Source organism: Triticum urartu, chromosome 4A (genome assembly GCF_056163025.1).
Source record: "Triticum urartu cultivar PI428250 chromosome 4A, HENAU_Tu73, whole genome shotgun sequence".
In the NCBI taxonomy this organism is placed as follows: domain Eukaryota; kingdom Viridiplantae; phylum Streptophyta; class Magnoliopsida; order Poales; family Poaceae; genus Triticum; species Triticum urartu.
Genome location: NC_141876.1, coordinates 83,964,163 through 83,985,743, shown reverse-complemented (window position 1 = coordinate 83,985,743; position 21,581 = coordinate 83,964,163). Strand labels below are relative to the sequence as shown.

Genomic DNA, 21,581 nt, shown 5'->3' with positions numbered 1-21,581 from the left:
TGGCAAGCAGTATGACTATCACTGCCCACAACTCTTTGTGTTCTACTATGCATATCATCTATGCATAGACCTGTCTCAGATGCCATTGTTGGGAATCGTTGCATGGAAAAACAAAAAAATTCTACGCACACGCAATGATCTATCCATGGAGATGCATAGCAACGAGGGAGAGAGTTTGTCTACGTGCCCTCGTAGACCGTAAGCGGAAGCATTTCACGGCGTGGTTGATGTAGTCGAACTTTCTTCGCGCTCCAACTGATCTAGTACCGAATGCACGGCACCTTTGCGTTCTGCACACGTTCAGCTCGGTGACGTCCTCTGTCGTCTTTATCCAGCAAGACGACGAGGTAGTAGATGAGTTCCGGCAGCATGACGGCATGGTGATGGTGATGGCGATGTGATCTCCGTAGGGCCTCGCATAAGCACTATGAAAATATGACCGAGGGAGTAAACGGTGGACGAGGGCGCCGCACACGGCTAAGACAATGTTGTGTCCATGTGTGGTGCCCCCTCCACACATATGTATTGGTGGGAGGGAGGAGCAGCCAAACGAGGTGCCCAAGTAGGAGGAATCTTACTCGGGGTCCCTCCCAAGCCTCCCCCCTTCCTTATTTGGAGTGCGAGGAAAGGCAGGGGAGGGTGCCCCCCCTTTCGTTTCTCCCATGCAAGGGAAAGGCGGGAGGGGCGCACCAGCCCCTTTGTGGGCTAGTTTGTCCCCTCCTTTGTGAAGGAAATATGCCCTAGAGGCAATAATAAAGTTGTTATTTATATTTCCTTAAAGCATGATAAATGTTTATTATTCATGCTAGAATTGTATTAACCGGAAACTTAGTACATGTGTGAATACATAGACAAACAGAGTGTCACTAGTATGCCTCTACTTGACTAGCTCGTTAATCAAAGATGGTTAAGTTTCCTAACCATAGACATGAGTTGTCATTTGATGAATGGGATCACAGCATTAGAGAATGATGTGATTGACTTGACCCATCCGTTAGCTTAGCACTATGATCGTTTAGTCTATTGCTATTGCTTTCTTCATGACTTATACATGTTCCTATGACTATGAGATTATGCAACTCCCGAATATCATAGGAACACCTAGTGTGCTATCAAACGTCACAACATAACTGGATGACTATAAAGATGCTCTACAGGTGTCTCCAATGGTGTTTGTTGAGTTGGCATAGATCGAGATTAGGATTTCACTCCGATTGTCCGAGAGGTATCTCTGGGCCCTCTCGGTAATGCACATCACTATAAGCCTTGCAAGCAATGTGACTAATGAGTTAGTTGTGGGATGTAGCATTACGGAACGAGTAAAGAGACTTGCCGGTAACGAGATTGAACTAGGTATTGAGATACCGACGATCGAATCTCAGGCAAGTAAAATACTGATGATAAAGGGAACAACGTATATCGTTATGTGGTTTGACCGATAAAGATCTTCGTAGAATATGTGGGAGCCAATATGAACATCCAGGTTCCGTTATTGGTTATTGACCGGAGACATGTCTCGGTCATGTCTACATAGTTCTCGAACCCGTAGGGTCCGCACGCTTAATGTTCGGTGACGATCGATATTATGAGTTTATGTGTTTTGATGAACCGAAGGTTGTTCGGAGTCCCGGATGTGATCACGGGGATGATGACAAGTCTCAAAATGGTTGAGACATAAAGATCGATATATTGGAAACAGATGTTTGGACATCGGAAAGGTTCCGAGTGAGTTCAGGCATATACCGGAGTACCGGGGGGTTACAGGAACCCCGTGGGGAGTATATGGGCCCTAATGGGCTTTAGTGGAGAGAGAGAGAGAGAGGCAGCCAAGGCAGGCCGCGCGCCCCTCCCCCTCTGGTCCGAATTGTACTAGGAAGGGGGGTGGGCGGCGCCCCCCTTTCCTTCCTCCCTCTCTCCCCCTTCCTTCTCTCCTAGTCCAACTAGGGAGGGGGAATCCTACTCCCGGAGGGAGTAGGACTCCTCCAGGGTGCGCCATAGAGGGTCGGCCCTCCCCCCTCCTCCACTCCCTTATATACGACGGAGGGGGCACCCCATAGACACACAAGTTGATCATTGATCTCTTAGTCGTGTGTGGTGCCCCCTCCGCCATAATCCACCTCGGTCATATCGTAGCGGTGCTTAGGCGAAGCCCTGTTCCGGTAGCATCATCATCACCATCATCACACCGTCGTGCTGACGAAGCTCTCCCTCGACACTCTGCTGGATCGCGAGTTTGTGGGACGTCACCGAGCCGAACGTGTGCAGATCATGGAGGTGCCGTACTTTCGGTACTAGGATCGGTCAATCATGGAGACATACGACTACATCAATCGTGTTGTCATAATGCTTCCGCTTACGGTCTACGAGGGTACGTGGACAACACTCTTCCCTCTCGTTGCTATGCATCACCATGATCTTACGTGTGCGTAGGAATTTTTTTGAAATTACTGCATTCCCCTACAGTGGCATCCGAGCCATCTTTATGCGTAGATGTTATATGCACGTGTATAACACAAAGGAGTTCTGGGCGTGGGTATATACATATTGCTTGCCATCACTAGTTGATTCTTGATTCAACGGCATTGTTGGATGAAGCGGCCCAGACCGACATTACGCGTATGCTTACGCGAGACTGGTTCTACCGACGTGCTTCGCACAAAGGTGGCTAGTGGGTGTATGTTTCTCCAGCTTTAGTTGAATCGGATTCAATGAACAGGGTTCTTTCTGAAGATCAAAAAGTAATCACTATACCGCATTGTGGTTTTTCATGCGTAGGTAAGAACGATTCTTGCTCAGCCCGTAGCAGCCACGTAAAACTTGCAACAACAAAGTAGAGGACGTCTAACTTGTTTTTGCAGGGCATGTTGTGATGTGATATGGTCAAAACATGATGCTAAATTTTATTGTATGAGATGATCATGTTTTGTAACACAGTTATCGGCAACTGGCAGGAGACATATGATTGTCGCTTTATTGTATGAAATGCAATCACCATGTAATTGCTTTACTTTATCACTAAGCGGTAGCGATAGTCGTAGAAGCAATAGTTGGCGAGATGACAATGATGCTTCGATGGAGATCAAGGTGTCAAGCCGGTGACGATGGTGATCATGACGGTGCTTTGGAGATGGAGATAAAAGGCACAAGATGATGATGGCCATATCATATCACTTATATTGATTGCATGTGATGTTTATCCTTTATGCATCTTATTTTGCTTAGTTTGGCGGTAGCATTATAAGATTATCTCTCACTAAATTTCAAGGTATAAGTGTTCTCCCTGAGTATGCACCGTTACTATAGTTCGTCGTGCCGAGACATCACGTGATGATTGGGTGTGATAAGCTCTACGTTCACATACAACGGGTGCAAGCCAGTTTTGCACACGCAGAATACTCGAGTTAAACTTGACGAGCCTAGCATATGCAGATATGGCCTCGGAACACTGAGACCGAAAGGTCGAGCATGAATCATATAGTAGATATGGTCAAAATAGTTATGTTCACCATTGAAAACTACTCCATCTCACGTGATGATCGGACATGGTTTAGTTGATATGGATCACATGATCACTTAGATGATTAGAGAGATGTCTATCTAAGTGGGAGTTCTTAAGTAATTTGATTAATTGAACTTTAATTTATCATGAACTTAGTATCTGATAGTATTTTGCATGTCTATGTTATTGTAGATAGATGGCCTGTGTTGTTGTTCCGTTGAATTTTAATGCGTCCTAGAGAAAGCTAAGTTGAAAGATGATGGTAGAAACTACTCGTACTGGGTCCGTAACTTGAGGATTATCCTCATTGCTGCACACAAGAATTACGTCCTGGAAGCACCGCTAGGTGACAAACCCGCTGCAGGAGCAATGCCGGATGTTGTGAACACCTGGCAGAGCAAAGCTTATGACTACTCAATAGTTCAGTGTGCCATGCTTTACGGCTTAGAATCGGGACTTCAACGATGTTTTGAACGTCATGGAGCATATGAGATGTTCCAGGAGTTGAATTTAATATTTCAAGCAAATGCCCGTATTGAGAGATATGAAGTCTCCAATAAGTTCTACAACTGCAAGATGGAGGAGAATAGTTCTGTCAGTGAACATATACTCAGAATGTCTGGGTACCACAACCACTTGACTGAATTGGGACTTAGTCTTCCTGATGATAGTGTCATTGACAGAGTTCTTCAATCACTGCCACCAAGCTACAAGAGCTTCATCACGAACTATAATATGCAAGGGATGGATAAGACAATTCATGAGCTCTTCGCAATGCTAAATGCTGTGGAGGTAGAAATCAAGAAGGAGCATCAAGTGTTGATGGTCAACAAGACCACCAGTTTCAAGAAAAAGGGTAAAGGGAATAAGGGGAACTTCAAGAAGAACAGCAAGCCAGTTGCTGCTCAAGTGAAGAAACACAAGTCTGGACCTAAGCCTGAGACTGAGTGCTTCTAGTGCAAAGGGACTGGTCACTGGAAACGGAACTGCCCCAAGTATTTGGCGGAGAAGAAGGATGGCAAAGTGAAAGGTATATTTGATATACATGTTATTGATGTGTACCTTACTAATGCTCGCAGTAGTGCCTGGGCATTTGATACTGGTTCAGTTGCTAACATTTGCAGCTCGAAACAGGGGCTATGGATTAAGCGAAGATTGGCTAAGGACGAGGTGACGATGCGCGTGGGAAATGGTTCCAAAGTCGATGTGACCGCCATCGGCACGCTACCTCTACATCTACCTTCGGGATTAGTTTTAGACCTAAATAATTGTTATTTGGTGCCAGCGTTGAGCATGAACATTATATCTGGATCTTGTTTGATGTGAGACGGTTATTCATTTAAATCATAGAATAATAGTTTTCCTATTTATATGCATAATATCTTTTATGGTCATGCACCCTTGATGAGTGATCTATTTTTACTAAATCTTGATAGTAGTGATACACATGTTCATAATATTGAAGCCAAAAGATGCAGAGTTGATAATGATAGTGCAACTTATTTGTGGCACTGCCATTTGGGTCATATTGGTGTAAAGCGCATGAAGAAACTCCATTCTGATGGACTTCTGGAATCACTTGATTATGAATCACTTGGTACTTGCGAACCATGCCTCATGGGCAAGATGACTAAAACTCCGTTCTCCAGAACAATGGAGCGAGCAACAGAGTTATTGGAAATCATACATACTGATGTATGTCGTCCAATGAACATTGAAGCTCGCGGCGGATATCGTTATTTTCTTACCTTCACAGATGATTTGAGTAGATATGGGTGTATCTACTTAATGAAACATAAGTCTGAAACATTTGAAAAGTTCATAGAATTTCAAAGTGAAGTGGAAAATCATCGTAACAAGAAAATAAAGTTTCTACAACCTGATCGTGGAGGAGAATATTTAAGTTACGAGTTTGGTCTTCATCTGAAACAATGTCGAATAGTTTCGCAACTCACGCCACCCGAAACACCACAGCATAATGGTGTGTCCGAACGTCATAATCGTACTTTACTAGATATGGTGCGATCTATGATGTCTCTTACTGATTTACCGCTATTGTTTTGGGGTTATACTTTAGAGATGGTTGCATTCACATTAAATAGGGCACCATCTAAATCCGTTGAGACGACACCTTATGAACTTGGTTTGGCAAGAAACCCAAGTTGTCATTTCTTAAATTTGGGGCTGCGATGCTTATGTGAAAAAGCTTCAACCTGATAAGCTCGAACCCAAATCGGAGAAATGTGTCTTCCTAGGATACCCAAAGGAGACTGTCGGGTACACCTTCTATCACAGATCCGAAGGCAAGATATTCGTTGCTAAGAATGGATCCTTTCTAGAGAAGGAGTTTCTCTCGAAATAAGTGAGTGGGAGGAAAGTAGAACTTGACGAGGTAATTGTACCTTCTCCCTGATTGGAAAGTAGTTCATCACTGAAATCAGTTCCAGAGATTCCTACACCAACAAGTGAGGAAGCTCATGATGATGATCATGAAACTTCTGATCAAGTTACTACCGAACCTCGTAGGTCAACCAGAGTGAGATCCGCACCAGAGTGGTACGGTAATCCTGTTCTGGAAGTCATGTTACTAGACCATGACGAACCTACGAACTATGAGGAAGCGATGATGAGCCCAGATTCCGCAAAATGGCTTGAGGCCATGAAATCTGAGATGGGATCCATGTATGAAAACAAAGTGTGGACTTTGGTTGACTTGCCCAATGATTGGAAGGCCATAGAGAATAAACGGATCTTCAAGAAGAAGACTGACGCTGATGGTAATATTACTGTCTGCAAAGCTCTACTTGTTGCAAAAGGTTTTCGATAAGTTCAAGGAGTTGACTATGATGAGACCTTCTCACCCGTAGCGATGCTTAAGTCCGTCCGAATCATGTTACCAATTGCCGCATTTTATAATTATGAAATTTGGCAAATGGATGTCAAAATTGCATTCCTTAATGGATATCCTAAAGAAGAGTTGTATATGATGCAACCAAAAGGTTTTGTCGATCCAAAAGGTTCTCAAAGTGTGCAAGCTCCAGCGATCCATTTATGTACCGGTGCAAGCCTCTCGGAGTTGGAATATACGATTTGATAGTGTGATAAAAGCATATGGTTTTATACAGACTTTTGGAAAATCCTGTATTTACAAGAAAGTGAGTGGGAGCTCCATAGCATTTCTGATATTATATGACATATTGTTGATCGGAAATGATACTGAATTTCTGAATAGCATAAAAGGATACTTGAATAAGAATTTTTCAATGAAAGACCTCGGTGAAGCTGCTTATATATTAGGCATCAAGATCTATAGAGATAGATCAAGACACTTAATTGGACTTTCACAAAGCACATACCTTGATAAAGTTTTGAAGAAGTTCAAAATGGTTCAGGCAAAGAAAGGGTTCTTGCCTGTGTTACAATGTGTGAAGTTGAGTCAGACTCAATGCCCGACCATTGCAGAAGATAGAGAGAAAATGAAAGGTGTTCCCTATGCTTCAGCCATAGGCTCTATCATGTATGCAATGCTGCGTACCAGACCCGATGTGTGCCTTGCTATCAGTTTGGCAGGGAGGTACCAAAGTAATCCTGGAGTGGATCACTGGACAGCAGTCAAGAATATCCTGAAATACCTAAAAAGGACTAAGGATATGTTTCCCGTATATGGAGGTGAGAAAGAGCTTGTCGTAAACGGTTGCGTCGATGCAAGCTTTGACACTGATCCGGATGACTCTAAGTCACAAATCGGATACGTACTTTTATTAAATGGTGGAGCTGTCAGTTGGTGCAGTTCCAAGCAGAGCGTTGTGGCGGGATCTACGTGTGAAGCGGAATACATAGCTGCTTCGGAAGCAACAAATGAAGGAGTCTGGATGAAGGAGTTCATATCCGATCTAGGTGTCATACCTAGTGCGTCGGGTCCAATGAAAATCTTTTGTGACAATACTGGTGCAATTGCCTTGTACAAGGAATCCAGATTTCACAAGAGAACCAAGCACATCAAGAGACGCTTCAATTCCATCCGCGATCAAGTCAAGGAGGGAGACATAGATATTTGCAAGATACATACGGATCTGAATGTTGCAGACCCGTTGACTAAGCCTCTCTCATGAGCAAAACATGATCAGCACAAAGACTCCATGGGTGTTAGAATCATTACAATGTAATCTAGATTATTGACTCTAGTGCAAGTGGGAGACTGAAGGAAATATGCCCTAGAGGCAATAATAAAGTTGTTATTTATATTTCCTTATATCATGGTAAATGTTTATTATTCATGCTAGAATTGTATTAACCGGAAACTTAGTACATGTGTGAATACATAGACAAAACAGAGTGTCCCTAGTATGCCTCTACTTGACTAGCTCGTTAATCAAAGATGGTTAAGTTTCCTGACCATAGACATGTGTTGTAATTTGATGAACGGGATCACATCATTAGAGAATGATGTGATGGACAAGACCCATCCCTTAGCTTAGCATAAATGATCGTTTAGTTTTATTGCTATTGCTTTCATCATGACTTATACATGTTCCTCTAACTATGAGATTATGCAACTCCCGAATACCGGAGGAACACCTTGTGGCTATAAAACATCACAACGTAACTGGGTGATTATAAAGATGCTCTACAGGTGTCTCCGATGGTGTTTGTTGAGTTGGCATAGATCGAGATTAGGATTTGTCACTCCGATTGTCGGAGAGGTATCTCTGGGCCCTCTCGGTAATGCACGTCACTATAAGCCTTGCAAGCAATGTGAATAATGAGCTAGTTGCGGGATGTAGCATTACAGAACGAGTAAAGAGACTTGCCGGTAACGAGATTGAACTAGGTATTGAGATACCAACGATCGAATCTCGGGCAAGTAACATACCAATGACAAAGGGAACAATGTATATCGTTATGCGGTTTGACCAATAAAGATCTTCGTAGAATATGTGGGAGCCAATATGAACATCCAAGTTCCGCTATTGGTTATTGACCGGAGACATGTCTCGGTCATGTCTACATAGTTCTCGAACCCGTAGGGTCCGCACGCTTAACGTTCGGCGACGATCGGTATTATGAGTTTATGTGTTTTGATGAACCGAATGTTGTTCAGAGTCCCGGATGTGATCACGGGCATGACGAGGAGTCTCGAAATGGTCGAGACATAAAGATCGATATATTGGAAGCCTATGTTTGTACATCGGAAAGGTTCCGAGTGAGTTTGGGATATACGGGAGTACCGGGGGGTTACCGGAACCCCGTGGGGACTATATGGGCCCTAATGGGCTTTAGTGGAGAGAGAGAGGGAGCCACGGCAGGCCGCGCGCCCCCTCCCCCTCTGGTCCGAAATGGACTAGGAAGGAGGGGGGCGCCCCCCTTTCCTTCCTCCCTCTCTCCGCTTCCTTCTCTCCTAGTCCAACTAGGGAAGGGGGAATCCTACTCCCGGAGGGAGTAGGACTCCTCCAGGGCACGCCATAGAGGGCCGGCCCTCCCCCCACCTCCACTCCTTTATATGCGGGGGAGGGGGGAACCCCATAGACACACAAGTTGATCATTGATCTCTTAGCCGTGTGCGGTGCCCCCCTCCACCATAATCCACCTCGGTCATATCGTAGCGGTGCTTAGGCGAAGCCCTGTTCCGGTAGCATCATCATCACCGTCATCACGCCGTCGTGCTGACGAAGCTCTCCCTCGACACTCTGCTGGATCGTGAGTTTGTGTGACGTCACTGAGCCGAACGTGTGCAGATCGCGGAGGTGCCGTACTTTCGGTACTAGGATCGGTCGATCGTGAAGACGTACGACTACATCAACCGCGTTGTCATAACGCTTCCGCTTACGGTCTAAGAGGGTACGTGGACAACACTCCCCTCTCGTTGCTATGCATCACCCTGATCTTGCGTGTGCATAGGAATTTTTTTGAAATTACTGCGTTCCTCAACACTTTGGCCCATAAGGCCCATAACTTGCCGGTGGGTGCCCCGAACCCCTTCCGGTGACCCGATTCCTTCCCGGTACGTCCTAAAACACTTCCCGTGTCCAAATATCATCGTCCTATATATCAATATTTACCTCTCGACCATTTCGGGACTCCTCGTCATGTCTGTGGTCTCATCCGGGACTCCGAACAACATTCGGTCACCAAAACATATAACTCATATAACATTATATCATCAACGAACATTAAGCGTGCGGACCCTACGGGTTCGAGAACTATGTAGACATGACCGAGACACCTCTCCGGTCAATAACCAATAGCGGAACCTGGATGCCCATATTAGCTCCTATATATTCTACGAAGATCTTTATCAGTCGAACTATTATGATAACATACGTAATTCCCTTTGTCCATCGGTATGTTACTTGCCCGAGATTCGATCGTCGGTATCTTCATACATGGTTCAATCTCGTTACCGGCAAGTCTCTTTACTCGTTCCGTAATACATCACCTTGTGACTAACTTCTTTAGTCATTTGCTTGCAAGCTTATGATGTGTATTACCGAGAGGGCCCGGAGATACCTCTCCGATACTTGGAGTGACAAATCCTAATCTCGATCTATGCCAACTCAACAAACACCTTCGGACATACCTGTAGAGCACCTTTATGATCACCCAGTTATGTTGTGATGTTTGATAGCACACAAGGTATTCCTCCGGTATCCGGGAGTTGTATAATCTCATAGTCGAAGGAATATGTATTTGACATTAAGAAAGCAATAGCAGTAAAACTGAACGATCATTATGCTAAGCTAACGGATGGGTCTTGTCCATCACATCATTCTCCTAATGATGTGATCCCGTTATCAAATGACAACACATGTCTATGGTTAGGAAACATTAACCATCTTTGATCAACGAGCTAGTCTAGTAGAGGCTTACTAGGGACACGGTATTTGTTTATGTATTCACACATGTATTTATGTTTCCGATCAATACAATTCTAGCATGAATAATAAACCTTTATCATGAATAAGGAGATATAAAATAAAAACTTTATTATTGCTCTAGGGCATATTTCCTTTAGAGGCCACCAGCCATCATTCCCAGGATTGCGAGCTCGCCCCGCCAATGAGTGCAAACATGGCCGGAAGATCCCCTCGGAACCCTTGTCGCCTCAGGCGCCGACAGAGATGTTGGGCGTGCTTGCTTCTCATAGAAACTTTTGCCTATATTGCATGCTTGACCTAGTTGGGCATTGCTGAGGGAAAACAGGCAAAAAAACACCATTTGCATGTTGTTTGTTTGCCTGCATACCCTCTAGCCTGCGTGGGGTGTGACGAAAGGTGGTCTATTTGGTTGCCCGCTTGTTTAGGCAGAAACACAAGGCATGCATGGTGTTTGGTTTCATGCAACGCCTGTTGTCTGGTAACCTCTTCGGCGAGGTGGTGAGGTTACCAGCACACAGGGGCGTGTAGAAAAACCCAAAGACACACAAAAGATAGCATATTAACACAGTTCTAAACCACAGCAAGCAGTTTTAAACATAGTATCACACTTAAAGATAGCAATTTTCAAGCAAAGCAGTACGCCATAGTCGATACTAAACCAGCTGGAGCAACGGAGAACTGTTCTAGGCGTTCACGGTGAAGGTGTCGTCGTGCCTCCCACACTTGGTCACCACTTCAATGCCGCCGTTGTTGAATACAATCACCTTAAGCGTGTCGGGAGTCAACAACTTGAAGGTCATCATGTACTCGATCTTGATCTGATGGACGTCAGCAAAGGTGGCCCAACCCTGATTGAGGGTGACCCTGTCGTTCATCAGCCTCATAGTGACCCTCCATGAGCAGTCGGTGTTCATCTTGAGTTTGAACTCCGTTGGCACGGCTGGGAAGTGCTTGGTGAAGTCTAGGGGCCTTGGTATGCACTCGAGCTTCGGGGCAAGGATGAGCTTGCATAAGTGAGTTGGCCCACCCTCCTCATGGTAGTGCTCGTAGTTCCGGCGCTTGCCGCTACGGGGCTCTTCCACCACGACGTCATCCATGGGCGGCACCTCCTCGGTCATGTGCGACACCACCCCCAAGGGATCAACCACCTACTTGCCCTTGTTCATGGGCAGTACCACCTCCTTGCCCTTGTTCTCCTTCTCAATCTGCGTTATGAACGGCACAAAGTTCATGGCGTTATGAACAGCGCAAAGTTCATGGCGTTATGAAGAGCACAAACTTCAAAGGTTGATCATCATTAAAACCTATCGTCCGAAGCCCCTATATTTACACAGCTTGACGTTCAGTACTTACCCACAACCGCACTCAGCTAAATCTCTCTATCTCTCACTCTTCCTCCTATCCATTGCCATGAACTCCTTCTCCAACCCCAACCCCTTCCCATGGGGCATTGGATGGAGGGCTTTCTTACTCGAGTGCTCGCTCGGTGACCGCACCAAGTTCGAAAACATTATGGAAGTGTGATCGAACTTCACCAGCATGGAAGACATGCACAAGGAGGTAGACGATGTGGTCAAGAAGGCAATGGCGGAGGAGTTTAAGACGCTGACTCCTGGCCCAGTGAAGGGCTCTATGTCAGTCGACATCCTTCGTTGGTCCATGAATCAGGCCGACTCCGGCGATGCTAAACAGAGGGCAAGGTGGGCCAAGTGCAGGGAGTACATGGCTCCTCAAGACCAGTGTGTCGCAGCATACTGGAATAGGACTTTAGTGGCGCTAGAGGTCATCGGTTTGGAACAGGAAGAGGAAGAAGAAGTGGTAGAGATGCTGGTCACGGCGCCAGAGCCATGCCACCGTACTTTGCCATTCGATCTGGACTCCGGTGAGGACGATGAGACGGTGTGATCCAGCCGGAGGACAAGAACAAGGCCAAGGGTCCCCACCGCTCCAAGCGCCTCCAGGTCGCCAAGGCCAAGATTTGAAGCTATCGTGTAAGATTAACCCTCAATCACTGTTCCCCCTTGTACTCAATCCGGATCGAAACCCTGAAATCCATGGCTACTTAGTACTCATCGTTAAGTTATGATCAATCATATGGCTATTTACCCCGATTCCCCTGGAACGTGGATCATATCTAAACGCGAAAAAAATGCAAAATAGTAAGTTATGAAGTGAAATATGGCTTACCGTCATGGCCGAAGTGTTGCGGGTGATGTTGCTAACGCTGGTGAAGTCCGATAGATGGTCGCCTTGCTGATCTCCGATCCGTTGATCGCCGCCGCCGAAGCAAATGGAAGAGTGGAAAGAGAGTGAGAGCGATGAGGGGAGATGAGGATAATTATTGTCGGCGCTTCAGGAAACAACACGAATTCTCAAGCGTGGCTCCTCGCGTGCAACCACCGCCACCCACGTGCATCCCAAAGGGTTCATTCTGAAAAAACTACCGATTTGAACGTTCCTAACTGGCCTAGCTGGGAGCTGCTTTAAGTTCCAAGCGATGCAGGTCCAACAATGGACGCAAACAACCAAATAGCTCATTTTCTTCCCGCGTGGACCTGGTTCGCCTCTATACACGCTACTCAGGGAACAAAACTATACTGCCCATATCATCCGCACGTCTAGGATCAACGCGGGATCCGATGCTACAAGTTTCCCTCTGCCATCGTAGTCCTTGGATAAAATGTACACATGAAAATAACAAAAGCATTTATTGTTACAAAAACAAATTCAGAACTGGTCACTGCAGAGTGCAGTGACAGCTAACTGAAATAGGAGTAACAAAATATAGTTGCTCGTTTGACCTGGTTGGCTAACAGTTCTGGATGGCAAATGGAAACCAGCAAAAACCCATTCAACGTGCGTTCTCATTCAGACCGTAACCTCAGCGTATTGGTTTGCTTTTATATGCAGCATAAAACAGAGTCTGAATGCTGCAACCCATGGTAGGGGCACATCTAGTTCAGCAGAACATAAACCAGAGGGCCGCCGTAAAAAGATAAGCTACACCCTCCTGACGTTTAAGCAGTTCATTCATTTGAACTGCTTAAACGTCATATATTTCGTAACATGGGGACTAGATGTAAATCCCAGTGCTGAGACTAATTCCGAACTAATATAGGTATACATTTATAGTGCGAGTTTGATGACGGAGGTAGATATAGACCAAAAAGGTAAGTACCAAGGTAAACAATGGGAGAACCACCTCTGTATAGTTTCCAAAAGTTAATTAGAATCTTCGAAGCATTACTCAACAACACATGATCTGCTAAGTGCTAATAGCCTACAGAACCAAAGAAGCAGTTTAGTCGCATTTGATGTTTCTGTAGATTCTCCTGACAAACAGAGTTGACCCCAGATAGCCAATAGCACCTAAAATAAAAACAGTGTCAGACTTCAAATAACGGTCAAAAGAGACCAAATACTGATTTGAAATAGAATAACCACATGTAAGTTTCAAGGCTCACCACAAAGTATGCCTAGCCCCAGACAGAACATCAACGTGTAGCCGAAGTAGAAGCTTGTCTGGAAAAAGCCTGACATCTTTGTCTTCACATGATAATAGTATATTGCGTATAGATATACATACAAGGCGGTTGATGCAGCCGAGAAGAACGACGTCCATTGCCAATGATAGTTCTCAGCATTCAACAAGAAATAAGTGCCCACAATAGTGACACATACTGTTACGATTAGGAGGATGACAAAGACTAGCAACATGAAGCCATAAACATAGTACACCTGCCAAGGGCAAAAGAAGCTGTCAATTATCCATCAATTTAAACGAAATGAAACTCAAATAGAAGTACATAGACATATTTACTTCACAGCAAAGTTTGCCAACATGCTGCTTTTTTTACCTTGTAGTTCCAGAATGAAGTGAACACGAAGTACATCTCGATGAAAATGCTGCCGAAGGGAAGAAGCCCACCCATCAATGAGATAACAGAAGGTGTTAGGTACCACTTCTTCTCAGGAATAGGACGTGGGATTGTCTTCACACGGCATGGGTTATTGGGAGCACCACTCCAGTTTCTACCAACTACTGTTCCCAATAGCACCAGTGGGAAAGAGATAAAAGCCCAGAGGACAAATATGACAACCATTGTGCCAAATGGTATAGCCGCTAATGAATGGTAGAAGATAGCAATGGTGTTCAACACTAGCCCGATTGAAAAGCACAAGAATGGAAAAAGGGACGCGGTAAGGACCATAGACTTTATCCAGTTTTTGCCTGCCGAATAAAGGAATCCACAAGTAAGATAAAGAACACAGGAACTGACAATTCTCAAACTCAGGAATCTACTTGGGATAGCAGAATAACATAGGGAAATTCTACCAAGGAAATAAGAACAAAACATGTGGAGGACCATACCGCCATTCCTTGAGTAGAGGCCGCCACTAACATATCCAGAAATGAAAGATGTAAGCGCGTAGCACACGATAAAGGTTGTGATAATAGCTCCTCGTCTGACAAATAGAGTACAATGTATCAGTAACAAGGGGAGGGACACTAATGGAAATTTATACTAGCTGAAAAATCATTTTTATATAACAAAATGAAAGATGTCAGGTCATCAGAACACAGTAAGGTTGTGCTGTTTGCTCCTTCTCTGGCAAATGGAGTATAATATTTCAGTTACATGAAAAAGCTAATGGAAACTGATACTAGCTAAACACTATTACAAAATCCAAGATCAGTTTTATATTCAGTTACTTCACATGATTAAAGAAGTAAACTTTGTATCTTTACTGATTTTCATGTTCTCTAGACTGAATTATAAATGTGCCTTTTTCTAACTTCAGAATTTCAGATATCTGAACACCATGCTATGGTATAGAGTTGTGCATTCCCAGTAATAAGACCACTGCACCAGAAGTCCATAGAGCTACTTTAACAAATGTTATTGCTGGATAATGCAAACCCAGCAATTTTATCGAGGTATCCTACCTTGGCAAGAAATGAATATTACAGATCTAAGATTTGTGTTAGGGAAGTGATCAGCACACAACCCACATGGAGGAAAGGCAGGAAGAATAACTAAAAAAAACTTCATTTTCTTGCTTAATCCAACTGTGTGCATAGGCTGCTTTATAGAGCGGGATCCTAACAACCAAATCTAAACAAATCTTCTCTCTAGGGAAATCAACCGGGGGCTCTTTGATTCAAAAGATTTTTGGAGAACTGTGAGATGGCATGAAATCACAATTCTCTATTCATGCACTTTACAAATCGGAGAGCCAAATCTCCTATTCCTATTAAAAAACACAACTTACTTATCTTATTCTTAACTGGCTATCAGCCCTAGCTTGCTGCTGCCTTGCCACTGGTAAATGTTCATACCAAAGATAATGGCATGTTTAACTTCTATACCATATATCCAGATATCCCTAGTCTCCACCTTCGGTGTGAATGCAGCAGATAAGACACTATATATGTTCATTCATCTATAATATGTAATCTTCAGCACCTTTGGAAATGTGTATGAACTGATTTACAGATAACACATCCAGGGATCCAAAACTACTTCCAACTATGTACCTTCTAATTCTGCAAAAGCACTGCAGAAAAAAGAAGACGTGAAAGCTGGTTTTGAGCTTACCCAACATAAAGCATACCAACAATGGCAAGTACAATAACAAGCAGGATAAGAGCTGCCATCTGAGTGCCAATGCCAACAACAGCAGACAGAAACATTAGGTTGCGTGGAGGTCGAAATACATCTCCATGAACAAGCTTCCATCCAGATTCCTCACTAACATCCCTTTCCTGAAAAGAAATCATAGCTTAACACGCTGATCAAGTGAAATCAATGAGAATCATGGCAACTGATTCGTTCTGTATATTCAAATATTTATGCTAGCCACAATCAAATGCCAGTGAGGTAATCAACCAGATTGATGTTTAACAGCAGCAGAACGCATCAATGCGGCTTATAGCCATAGATCATACTTATAGGCTTGTGGCTTCGGCAGGCTAAAAAATTCACTGACTCTGTGCCACTACTTTAACTAATTATGTATTCCTAGATATTTAGCCCCTTGCATGGAAATGATGTATAGGTTCATCTTCTCAATACTCTTGTAATGCTATACTTCTGTGACTTCTACAATATGATAATGATATAATAAGACCCATGGCCAAACTATCACAAGAGGTCACAAGAATGAAAAGAGACAGGTTATGTTACCGGAGTCCAGCAGGAGTACATGATTTAACAGAAGTGCCAAGATTCGGTACTTACAAGTGACTCAAGATCATCATCTTCACGAGCATATTTTGCATAATCATTTCTCAGGGTCCTCATCAATATCATTGATACTAAACCAGTTAAGAAAATGACCATCATGAAAGAATTGAAGATGGAGAACCAATGAATCTGAAATGAAAAGTTGGAACTCACTTTAGTGTTCTTGCGATTTCTTTGGACAGAAAGCATAGTCTACCTCTTTGTTAGAATCAACATGACAGTGCTGAAAATGACACCACCAAAATCCTTCCTAAAAAATTCAAGACTGGCCACCAATGTGAACAAGAATTACCTGGTGCTCGAAGAATGGGTAGTCCAAGTAAACTTCAAAACGCCGTGCAAATGCCACATTTGTTTGCACCCACTTAACTGAATATGTCATGTCCAATTTTCTTCCAGCTTCAAGAAGCTTAGGTGACTCTTGAGTGAGATTGACATGAATTACCTACAGGAAAATTTAATTAACCAGTATATATCGGTTTTCGCTAATTTTTAAGATCACAAATAAGTGCAACACGTACCCTGTTACCGTTGTATTTAACAACAATATTCTTGTGTGTGTAAAGATAGTGCTTGTTTTCATTGTTTTTGTCAGTCTCCCCAACAAAACCTGCTCAGATGAAAACTCACTTGATTATCAAAATGATATAAAGGCTAGAAAACATTAAAGGAGGATGGGCCATTTCAGTTTAGAATTACTTACCCCACAACGGCAGATCATCTAGGTGGTTTCACACGGCAGGCAAAGGAAGAATTACGTACAAAGAATGTCAGAACCAAAAGTCACATTCAAAACAAGAAAAATATGTGCAGCAACACAGAAGAATTAACCAAATATGGATCTTCATACCTATGAAAAGCTCAAACCAGTATGAGCTTTCAATGGCATCAGTAAATTGCTGAACCTTTTTAGCATCAAGTTCAATTGTGCAAACGGGGCCCTTGTCCACATTTTCTGAAACAAAAGAGATTAATCATCACTTAGTACAAAAGAACATGCATTTAAGCAATTCACAATCAAAAGTTCTAAAAAAACAAGGATGTGCAAGCAAGATCAACATACTCAAAAACTGTATATCAATCTGACTATCAATCAGCTCATTTCCACCCAGAACCTCTCCAAGTCCACCCCATTTATGTGCAGGGTTTTCAGCTGGTAGACAAAACGGAAGGCTGTAATAGTTGTATGTTTCCTGAGGATTGTTGTACGGGCCAACCTTGTTTACCCAGAGCTTAACTGGTTCTGAAATTTTGTACTGCACACAGACATATAAGAAGCTGCAATACTTTAGTAATGGCAAAACATGTTCTCAGTATGATTGCATATCAGCAGATAGAAGAAGAAAAAAAGATGCTTTCGCCACTGGTCACCATGATGCAAACAGACCCAAAACAAGACATAGAAAAAACAGAGAAACTTTAAAAAATTAAGGTCCATGGCTGACTTGTTCATTGTGAAGAGCACTTCACCATTCAAGAACATTTGAGAAATTTTAAATTCCATGGCTGACTTGGTTGATTGTGAAGAGCACTTCACCGTTCAGAAACATTTGGGATTGTTGACCAGTTAAAGTATCGACCAGAATGAAAATAAAAGAAGCATCTTTCTCATGGCAATTTTTATGGCAGTATACGTCAACTTAAATATATTACTCAGAAATTTGAAGTCAGCAAAAAAATTCCCTTCTTAGGGTCGAATAAATTATCCATAGGTTTAACTCTTGCATTACCATGTGTTCCTACATATTTTGATATTTGAGCGACATTACGGAGTAAACAAAACCTTAGCTGGAAAACAAATAAGAGCCAAACATTACACCAAGACCTCTGTTTGATTGCGGAGTGGATTCCAAATAGTGTCTCGGTATATTACTTGATAACTTTAATCTTGGAATAGTAACAGCAAACTTGCTCCACAACCACTCTCAAAAAAAACTATACTACATTACTAAGCTATCACATGATTCAGTGTACGTTGTGCAGCACAACAGAATACAACCAAAGAGAACCTTGGGATATTGTTATTCGGTTTCCATGATATGCTACAGACTAATGCACCTATGACCATCACATCTGATGAAATGATTCTAAAGGAATTGTACTGAAATTTATCCAAAAACTAATATAGAAGAAGAAAAAATTGCTTTCGACACACTGGTCACCATGATGGCAAACAGACCCAAAACAAGACAAAGAAAAAACAGAGAAACTTTAAAATTTAAGGTCCATGGCTGACTTGTTCATTGTGAAGAGCACTTCACCATTCAAAAACATTTGAGAAAATATAAATTCCATGGCTGACTTGTTGATTGTGAAGAGCACTTCACCGTTCAAAAACATTTGGGATTGTAGACCAGTTAAAGTATCGACCAGAATGAAAATAAAAGAAGCATCTTTCTCATGGCAATTTTTATGGCAGTACACATCAACTTAAATGTATTACTCAGAAATTTGAAGTCACCCAAAAAAATTCCCTTCTTAGGGTCAAATAAATTATCCATGGGCTTAACTCTTGCAATTAATTACCATGTATTCCAACATTGTTTGTCACTAATCAGCACATGCCTACATATTTTGATATTTGAGCGACATTACAGAGTAAACAAGACCTTAGCTGGAAAATAAATAAGAGATAAACATTACACCATGACCTCTGTTTGGTTGCAGAGTGGATTCCAAATGTTGTATCGGTATATTACTTGATAACTTTAATCTTGGAATAGTAACAGCAAACTTGCTCCACAACCACCCTCAAAAAAAAAAAAAATACTACATTACTCAGCTATCACATGATTCAGTGTGCGCTGTGCAGCACAACAGAATACAACCAAAGAGAGCCTTGGGATATTGTTATTCAGTTTCCATGATATGCAACAGACTAATGCACCTATGACCATCACATCTGATGAAATGGTTCTAAAGGAATTGTACTGAAATTTATCCAAAAACTAATAAGGCATAACATTCATTTAAATGGACAACACAATGCCAGGTAGAGCCCTATCCAAGGGCACAAAAAGTTTCTCTAACTACTTAAGTTTGTCTTAAATGTTTGTCCATAACAACATTCAGGTGAGGTATCTCATCCTAACCATTGCATGCGCTGAAAATTCGGACAATAACACAGTTACAGCCATTTCCCTGCCCCAGAGTTGTTTCGAAAGTACATACCACCAAGGCTCCAAAATCACTTTTGTCCTAATGCGGCTCTCTAATGTTCTCTTGTAGCAAACAAGGTCAATTAGCCTCTCAAAGCACGCCATGAAGACCATCCTCTCGCAAGTAGGTAACAACCAATATCCCAAGCGCGAAACCCATCACATCACAGAGCGACAGATCACGCCGCGACCTCGAACCAAGCATGCAACACCCAGGCAACATTAACCCGTAACAACGCACGGCTTCGTCCAGATCCGGCACGGCGCCTCGAGGGATCCCGACGACATACGCATAGGAGGCTCGGATCTAGGGTATGGGAGTACCGAGGGACTATGGTAGTGGAACCGCGGTGCGCACCTTGTGGTCGGACTCGGAGGCGGACGCCAGGGGCGGCCGCGCGACGGCGAGGAGCGCGGCGAGGAGGAGGCCGCGGAGGAGGAGCATCTCGTCGGCGTCGGCGGCGGCCGCGAGATCTGGGGTGGAGGGTGGGCGCTGGTTAGGGGGTTTGCGTCGCCCTCCCGAGCCTGCCTGCGCGGTTGGTCTCGTCTCAGTCTTGCCCGAGCACGAGCTGCCTCCCCATAGGAACGAGAATTTGGGGCTACGGTTTTGCGGGAGGTACCTGGGGAATGCAGTATTTGTTGTTTTCTCTCACCTTCGATGAAATCTGCTTTTCCAAAACACATTTAAACCCATTACGGGTAGCGCAAGAGGGATCTCTTGTGCTAGCCACGTCGGCACAGATAGGACAAAAGAAAACTCGAGCTAGCGAACGGGTTGGGCAGGACCGTCTCGTTTTGATTGAAGAAAATAATCTTTGTATGTCGTGGCAAGATAACCAGGAGGATTTGCTTTCCTCAGGAAGGAAAACCTCACATCTTCCCTTCCATCGCCGCTCCCTCCCCTTCTCCGCCCCCCCCCCCACGCGCGCGCTGCCCCTCCCCTCATCTCTGCGCCATGGTGAAGCAACGCGGCGACTCTCCCCGAGCTGCACCTCTCTAACTGGCTCGGGCCCAACGCCTCTGCTCGCCGTTGCACCTACGGATCTGAGCTCGCGCGCAATGGCGGTGGTAGGAAGGTGTGACGCTGCTCGTTCCCACGGTTGCGACAGTGATACGTCTCCAATATATCTATAATTTTTGATTGTCCCATGCTATTATATTATCAATCTTGACTATTTTATATGCATTAATATGCTATTTTATATGATTTTTGGGACTAACCTATTAACCTAAAGTCCAGTGCCAGTTTCTGTTTTTTCCTTGTTTTTGAGTATCGCAGAAAAGGAAAACCAAACGGAGTCCAATTGACCTGAAATTTGACGGAGATCATTTTTGGACCAGAAGAAGCCCACGGAGTACCGGAGATGGGCCAGAAGAGTCCCGAGGCCACCACGAGGGTGGGGGCGCGCCCAGCTGGGCGCGCCCCCCTACCTCGTGGCCGCCTCGGGGACCCCCTGACTTGTTCCCGACTCCAACACCTCTTATATAACCCCCAAACTTCCATAAAGAAACCTAGATCGGGAGTTCCGCCGCCAGAAGCCTCTGTAACCACCGAAAAATCAATCTAGACCCGTTCCGCCACCCTGCCGAAGGGGAGAATCCCTCTCCGGTGGACATCTTCATCATCCCAGCGCTCTCAATGACGAGGAGGGAGTAGTTCACCCTCGGGGCTGAGGGTATGTACCAGTAGTTATGTGTTTGATCTCTCTCTCTCGTCTTCTTGATTCAGCACGATCTTGATGTATCGCGAGCTTTGCTATTATAGTTGGATCTTATGATGTTTCTCCCCCTCTACTCTCTT

The 21,581-nt window shown here is 43.9% G+C and overlaps 1 protein-coding gene across 1 annotated transcript; it reads right to left on the bottom strand.

The window, feature by feature from the left end:
* Positions 1-13,448: 13,448 nt before the first annotated feature.
* TMN1 (transmembrane nine 1) lies at positions 13,449-20,397 on the bottom strand. The gene is made up of 12 exons (XM_048713837.2): positions 20,139-20,397; positions 17,686-17,878; positions 17,473-17,577; positions 17,326-17,343; positions 17,144-17,232; positions 16,915-17,067; positions 16,617-16,751; positions 15,975-16,141; positions 14,747-14,841; positions 14,232-14,605; positions 13,839-14,112; positions 13,449-13,743 (listed from the first exon to the last, which is right to left on the bottom strand). Exons 1-12 carry the CDS (start codon positions 20,223-20,225, stop codon positions 13,676-13,678), a joined length of 1,758 nt encoding a protein of 585 aa, XP_048569794.1. The 5' UTR covers positions 20,226-20,397; the 3' UTR covers positions 13,449-13,675.
* Between the last annotated feature and the right edge of the window lie 1,184 nt (positions 20,398-21,581).